The sequence below is a fragment of the Alnus glutinosa genome, chromosome 13, assembly GCF_958979055.1.
Source record: "Alnus glutinosa chromosome 13, dhAlnGlut1.1, whole genome shotgun sequence".
Lineage (NCBI taxonomy): Eukaryota > Viridiplantae > Streptophyta > Magnoliopsida > Fagales > Betulaceae > Alnus > Alnus glutinosa.
In genome coordinates, this window is record NC_084898.1 from 18,815,180 (window position 1) to 18,823,026 (window position 7,847).

At 41.7% G+C, this 7,847-nt stretch overlaps 1 protein-coding gene across 3 annotated transcripts in view; it reads left to right on the forward strand.

The window, feature by feature from the left end:
* Window positions 1-2,897, forward strand: part of LOC133854106 (LRR receptor-like serine/threonine-protein kinase FEI 1) — a 28,728-nt gene extending 25,831 nt beyond the window's left edge. For all 3 annotated transcript variants that reach the window (XM_062290144.1, XM_062290143.1, XM_062290145.1), the window contains 3 exons: window positions 356-601; window positions 1,264-1,397; window positions 2,266-2,897. In XM_062290144.1, the coding sequence (XP_062146128.1) occupies window positions 356-601; window positions 1,264-1,397; window positions 2,266-2,484 (599 nt within the window). In that variant the 3' untranslated portion in view covers window positions 2,485-2,897. The remainder of the gene's footprint in view (window positions 1-355; window positions 602-1,263; window positions 1,398-2,265) is intronic.
* The last annotated feature ends 4,950 nt before the right edge of the window (window positions 2,898-7,847 follow it).

Genomic DNA, 7,847 nt, shown 5'->3' on the forward strand with positions numbered 1-7,847 from the left:
TACCATTTTCAACCTGTTAGCTAGAACTTTGGCAACAATTTTGTTCACTCCTCCCATTGAGGTAATAGGTCGAAACTCCTTAATATCATCGGCCCCTGGTTTCTTCGGAATAAGAGAAATAAAGGTGGCATTGAGGCTTTTTTTCAAACGTACCTCTAGCATGAAATTCATGGAAGGGATAATATTGATATTACATTGTTCCTTGATTTAGTTGGTACGCTCAGCTTTCTTTCTGATGCTTCTTGTTCTGCACAAAATAATTTTATTGATAAATGGTCTCAAACTTATATTGATATATTGCATAAAACTAAGCCCCTTAGCCTGTAAAAAGTAATGTCTCATATTTATTGTACAGAAAGATCTGAGCAGCTAGACTGGGATGCACGCTTGAATATCATTCTGGGAGCCGCAAAAGGACTGGCCTACTTGCATCATGATTGTTCACCCAGGATCATACATCGAGATATAAAGTCGAGCAATATTTTACTTGATGGCAGTCTCGAGGCTAGAGTATCTGACTTTGGGCTTGCCAAACTATTGGAGGATGAAGAATCTCACATAACGACCATCGTTGCTGGAACATTTGGCTATCTTGCTCCTGGTATGCAATGTTTAGTGCAATTACAACTTGAACTTCAATTTTATGATTGTTGATTTAATGGCTCTTTATAGATTAGTCCCCATGGAAAATATGCAGTTGACTCAAAAGCAGTTCAGAAGATCGTTGGTTTGATGTTGACCTATGTCAAACTGTCACATGCTACCAAAAATTTCATATTATAATATAATCTATAAAATGGGTGTGGATATCGACTTCACTCATTCATTTTTCCTTTTCTTTTTTCCAATAATAGAGAATTTGTTTGAAGCTAGAAACGAAGATTAAAGACAGCTATGTTTATTTTTTATATATATATATATATATATATATATATATATATGGAATAATAATTGGCTACTGATTCAGATTGACTACGTTTTAAAAAATATTTTTTCTCTTGATGTCAAGTACAGTGCCCCAAGTATATTTTGACAAGCTACTCCTTGCATAACACGTCCTGTAGATGTGGGGGTGTCCAAATCAGTTGCCCGGAACAAGTTTTTTTTCTTGATGTTTACTTTATGATCTAAGGAAGGAGAAGTTCCTGGCATGCCTATGCTTGCCTGTTCTCCTTTCTAAAGACGTAATATAAATCATATGTTGTTTTCACTTACAAATTCCGCAATGATCCATCTTTAAGTCCGTGTGTGGCTCCACTGCAGAATACATGCAAAGTGGTAGAGCAACTGAAAAGACTGATGTCTATAGTTTTGGGGTCCTGGTGCTAGAAGTATTGAGTGGAAAGCGACCAACAGATGCGTCATTTATTGAGAAAGGCCTGAACATTGTTGGCTGGGTATGTCTCTTTCCTACACCTGTTCTTGCAGTCAAAATGCTCTCCTTTTTAAACCAATCATTGCAATTAACTTTTTCTCTACAAGATTTGTCTTTAAGCTATTTTTGTGATGACAGTAAGAGCATCTACATTCAATAAACTAGTGTAAAGCATTAGGAAATGGAAGTGTGTTATGTGATACTATGTTTCATGTTTTTATGTCTCCTGTAAGGTACATTTATTTGGCATTGTTAATTTTAATATACCTCCTGGTAAGCCCCAGGAATCTGTGTAGATAGCTCGTTCTACATAATATGTGTGTGTCTCTCCTGTAAGTTACATTTTTTGAGTTGTCTGCCATTGACAGAACTTAAGCAAGAGTTTATGTAGTCGGGCCTTTGTGAGATTCGACTCTTGAATCATTATGAAGTTCCAGGAATTATATGCACCACAGGCATAAAGCGCCAAGCAAACTGGAAAATCAATTCCACTTCAAAGCATTTTTTTCATTCCTATGCCGGTTATCTTAACAAGAAGGCTAGTGTGGCTACTGTGGATTACATTGTTTCAGTTTATTTGAAAAGAAATCGTACGAAATGTGGAAGAAAAGGCGTCTGAAAATCTGACTTCCAGTGTCTTGTACTGCAAAAAGAATTGGAGTGATATCCGATTCGTGCCCATCGTTTCTTGGCATAGCTATTATTATTATTATTATTATTATTATTATTTTTAATTTAATTTCACTGGCTTGATAGCAGTGAATCCCATTCTTGGCATGGAGCTTTCCATGCAGGATTGTATGCATTCACGTCCACATATCCACTCACATGATTGTTACAATTTTTGCTTGTCAAGCAGCTCTGTTGACCCACTATTTCCTTTTATGCAGTTAAATTTTCTGGTGACTGAGAATAGGCAAAGAGAGATTGTTGATCCACAGTGTGAGGGGGTGCAGGCAGAAAGCCTTGATGCATTGCTCTCAGTCGCAATCCAGTGTGTTTCTTCTAGTCCAGAGGATCGACCCACAATGCACAGGGTGCTCCAACTGCTTGAATCAGAGGTCATGACCCCATGCCCAAGCGACTTCTATGATTCCAACTCTGATTGAAAGAAAGCCTTGTGCAAATGATAATGGTATGGAGTTCGCGCACATCTGTCAGTTTCTTCCGAGTTAGAGACGTAATGCAGCAGTTAAAAGGTCTCAAAATCTGCAACGCTTCACTTCGCCATTATATTTGTTCATTCATTCTGTAGATTCCATGGGTTAGTTCTGCTGCATCATTTATGTCCATTCAACCTCTTTCTGTGCATCTTGTTAGTCATCAATGGAAACCAGGGTGCATTTGCATAATTGCACACTTACTTTTTCTTTCTTTCGCCACGTGAATGAATTTCAACATGATTTGAGTTATTTATTCAATCCCCTCCCTCTTCCTAAATTGTAATCTCCTTTAGCATTTGTTCTTCTGAATTAAGTGTAAATGACATTTGTATAAATTGAAAATGTGCTCACTTTGCAAATGATTCTTGTTTATGCAATTTTTGTGAAAATATGCTTTCAATACAATAATCAGTTCTTATATGTACACTTAGTGTTTATGGCTGCTGCAAGCAACCTATTTTTAACTTTCTTCCCCATTTCCTCCTCTCTTTTCTTTTTGTTGGTCCTGATACTCTCTTGTTTGAGTACGTCTACCGGGTAAAATTTTTTATTTATTTATTCTGATTTCCACCAGGGTTTGTTCATAACAAATTTGGGTTCATTCCTTATAATAATTTTTTGTTGGAATTCTTTAAGATATTGTACCAAGTAGGTTTGTTCAAATCTAAACCACTGTTTTTAAATTGAATGGCTATAGCAATTTTTTTTTTTTTTTTTTTTTTTTTTTTTTTTTTAGGGGGGGGGGGGGGGGGGGGGGTTCTTTCTGGCGTAGTAAAGCATATAATCTGAATAGTCGTATTACAGTGCCCAAGACCAAACTGAAGGATCGGAATAAGAGTGTAAACGAGTTGAGCTACTCGCGAGCTTACTAGGGATCGGTTCCAGGGATAGAGGGAGGAGGGTCGAGAGGGGTCAAACGCCCCCTCAACCCCCAAAAAATTTCTTTACCACATGTTAAGTCCTCCAAATTTCATGGTTGCCAACCTTCAACCACTTCATCAGAGGCATCGAGATTATCAGCAAAAAAATTTCAGGAGGATCAGGACTCTGTGAAGATTTCGCGCCTTCACTGTCTCTATGTATTTTAGTTTGTTTCAGTGTTATTGTTAAGAGTTTTAGGTTAGAAGAGGGAAGAAGACTTCTCAAAGTATTTTAGTTATTTTGTAAATGTTGCGATTAAATTTTATACGTCACTGAAATAATGCATTGGTTACCGTGTGGCTACTTTTCGTTCGAAAATGTGATCATTCTCCGGGTCGGCCGCTTGGGTTCTGGGTGTTTTTTGAGATGGAGTCAAGCTTTATCGTGGAGTCGAAGACTTTTGTCTTCTCGGTTCTGGAAGGGGTGTCGACGCTGAGGGTGGGGGAAAAGAGAAAAAGCTTTTCCGGCGAAATTTTCATTAGTTCTCCTTGCTCTGAGTGGTTGGCTTCGACATTGGAGCTTCTTCTGGATTTTTCGGAAGATCAAGATTTCATCAAATCATTTAGGGAAGGTTCGAGAGTCTTGATTGCTCGAAGAGGGTGTAACCAAGCCGGCCGTTTCTTAGAGGCAGCTTCATTCGGGATGGGTGGCCGGAAAGGGTTTATTCTGATCCCTGAGGGACGTGGAGGGTGGGGTTGGATCAAATTCTCCGAACAGTTGAGGAAGACCACTGTTTCCTTTTCTGCATCAATGGGCGGGGGGGATGGGTTCTTGCATGAGTCAGTGGAGATTAAGGGTAAGAAAGTAAAGGCTTGGCCGAGTTTGGTTCCTTTCACGAAGGGGCCCTCCTTTGTGGAGATGTTGAAGGCAGGCTCGGCCGCTGGCATGAATAAGGCGCCTTTCGTGGGGGGTCGTTTGTCCGGGAGATTGGTTACGCCAGTGTGTGAGCTTGACCTTCTTTCGGCGGTGAGGGTGATAGATGCAGATCGGAGGTCGGCGTTGGACTGTTCTACCTTGGAGTCTCCTTCGTTTGATTTGTTGGGTAAGGACCAGCCTCATCGTTCGATGGGTAAGACCTTGTTTCCACATGCGAGTTTGAAATTTGAAATTTCAAAGTTACGCACGTGGAGTAAGCGGGTCATAGGTTTCAACTTGGATTTGGGCCGGGCTGCAAAGATGATTCTGGGCCGGCTTGCAAGAATCGAACGGAGTCGAAAGGGATTGCATTTGGGTCGCTTCTTGCGTAGACCTAATTCCTTATGGACGTCGAGCTTCTCGCCAGAGACGACGCTGGTGGCTTCCTCTGGGCCGTGCGATCTCAATCCGTCAGAGTCTCCCATTGGGGTTCCCTTGTGCGAAGATCGATCTGGGGGTGGACCGTCTCTGGTTAAGTCGGTTCCTTTGTTCGTCTTCCCACCTCTGCCGACTGTGAAGACGCCGTCGCCGGCGACTTTGGTTGCTTCTCCGGCGTCGACTGGGCTTCTGTGTGGTGCAGAACTCTCCTTCTCTTCTGTTCCTTCACTTTCAGGGGCTTCTGAGTTGGGGAAGAAGATTCGTTCTTCCCCTTCCCCCTTGCTGCCTAGTCGACCATTTCAGCAATACTTCAGGAGGGCTAGGGAGCTCAGGGCAGGGCGTTCAGTGGTTTGGAATGATGGGTTTCTTGCTGACTCGTTGGAAGCCTCAAAGTTGTCCGCAGAACCTGTTCTTTTTAAGGTTACGGGTGGAGAGGCTCGTGCGAAAAAGAAGACAGAATTTCCAGTGAAAAAGGGTCTGTTTAGGAAGGGATTTCTTAATCTTCCTCTGAGTGTTCTAGTCCCTCCCGTTTTGCCGCGGGAGGTCAAGGAGGTCGGGGTGGTACGACCTTCCTCTCCTTCGAGTGGCTGCATTTCTCCTTGCTCCGTTGAGAGAATTGGATTCTTCGGTTTTGATCACAACGGGGAGATTGTAGTTTGGGAGGAGGAAGATGACTATTGGGATGGATCGCCCTTGGATTGGGCATTGGAAGGGGCTTTTGGGGTGGATGCTTTGGCAATTAGGGAAGCCATGTAAAAAGATTTTCAGCGGGAGAAGATGATTGCTCGCCAAAAGTCTAAAGGAAAAATGGAGCTACTAAATTTGCGTAGCTCCATCAATTATGGTGATGCTAAAGTTCCTTCTAGGAGTAGGAAAGGTAAGGCACACATGATGTAGGTTTGTGTGCTTTGGTGGGTGGGTGGTGGGTTGTTTTGTTCTTAGTTGGTTTTTTCTGTAGTTTGTTTTGGGGGTTTTCTTCGTTTTCGAGGGGTTCGGGTTTTGTTGGTTCTATTGGGTTTTAGTGGGTTAGCTTTGGTTATTCCTGTGTATACTTCATGTGTACTTAGGGGCGCCTTATGCTTTCTTTAATAAAGTATTCTTACTTATCAAAAAAAAAAAAACAATGCATTTAATTAATAGGTGGGTTTGTACTTTCTTCTGAATTTACCAATTACCAATGTATGACTTGTTAGAAAAATAAAGTGGAAGACAAAAACGAAGAAAGAAGAGGAAGAAGAAGAGAAACACAAAGTAAGTAAAGACTACATCTTGCTCATTACATTACATAGTTTCGTTACAAGATAGGTTAATATATAGGCTTAACAAAAGTTAAAGACCAGTGTACAAAGAGAGAAACTAAGAGCTAATTACATAGTGGTATGGGTTGAGAAATGGCAAGAGATAAGAGGTATGACTTGGCTGTGACTTGTGTGTTCTGCAATGGTAACTTGATGATGTAGAGATGTGCTGCCGTGGATGAGGAGTTGAAGCAGAGATGTGCTGATGCAGTAGAGTTGATGTAGAGATGTGCTGATGCAGTGGATGACTTGTTGCAAACTGGATGACTTGCTGCAGAGGAGGGATGACTTGCTTGTTGCAGAGGTTTATCTTCTAACATCCCCCCGCAAACTGATGGGAGGAACTTCTTTCAGTTTGTCTTTTGCTTCTTAGCATCTTTTTTTTTTTTTTTTTTTTTTTTTTTTATCTTTTTTTTGGATTGGCCCGGGTTTTCAAATTGTACCTCAAAGCCAGACTAAGGGCCAAGAAAAGAGCCTACAAAAAGGCTTTAGTAAGCTTGGTGGTTTGGGCATTCGAAACTTGAGAATTTTCAACAAGGCGCTTTTAGGGAAGTGGTTGTGGTGTTATGCTTATGAGAGAGAAGCTTTGTGGAAATCTGTGGTGGATGCAAAGTATGGCTCTACTAGGGATGGTTGGTGTTCCTTAGATCCCCTTAGGTCTCACGGTGTGGGGATTTGGAAGAACATTAGGAAGGGGTGGAGCTTGTTTTGTAGCTATACCAGACTTATCTTGGGCAATGGGTCGAGGATACGTTTTTGGGATGATGTATGGTGTGGAGAGATGTCCCTCAAGGAAGCTTTTCCAGTTCTGTATGATATAGCTTGTGCCAAGGATACTTTGGTAGAAGACCACTTGGTAGTGGTAAGTGGTTCCTATCAGTGGGATGTCAGATTTTTCCGTGATGTACACGATTGGGAGGTGGACGTCATGGCTTCCTTTTTCTCCTTACTATATTCATCCAAGGTGGCTCAAGATGGGGGGGACCGGCTTTGGTGGTCCCTCTCTCGCAAAGGGTCTTTTGATGTTAGATCATTCTATAAGGCTCTTGCTTGCAATGAAGCTTCTTTATTCTCCTGGAAAAGTATTTGGCGAACCAAGACCCCATTGAAAGTGGCCTTCTTCGCTTGGACGGCAGCGTTAGGGAAAATCCTCACCTTGGACAATCTCAGAAAGAAGCGTGTCATTGTGATTGATAGATGCTGCATGTGTAAAATGACCGGGGAGACTGTGGATCATCTTCTTCTTCATTGCGAGGTTGCACGCGCTCTTTGGTATGTCATCCTCAGTCGTTTCGGTCTGTCTTGGGTGATGCCTTCTCGGGTGATAGACTTATTCGCCTGTTGTTGGTCGGGGGGTAGGTCCCGAAGCGCGGTCGTGTGGAAAATGGCTCATTGTTGTCTTATGTGGTGCTTGTGGACGGAACGCAATGATAGACAGTTTGAGGACAAAGAAAGAACCATAGAGGAGCTCATTTCCTTTTTTCTTCATTCTTTGTACTCCTGGACGGCTGCGTATCTAGCACCTCTAGGGATTAGTTTTAACGATTTCCTTGTATTGCTTCCTTCTTCTTCTTAATTGTCTCTCTTGTATACCCTCTGTATACTTGATTGCGTTTTGCGTTTTTCTAATAAAATTCTCTTACTTATCAAAAAAAGGAAGAAATTGGTCAACAATGGGCTAAAAGAGCCAACAATGGGCTTAAATAAGCTTGGGTTTTCAAACTGTACCTCAAAGCCAAAATTAGGGCCAACGAGGGGCTAAGAAAAGAGCCTACAAAGGGCTTTAGTGAGTTTGGA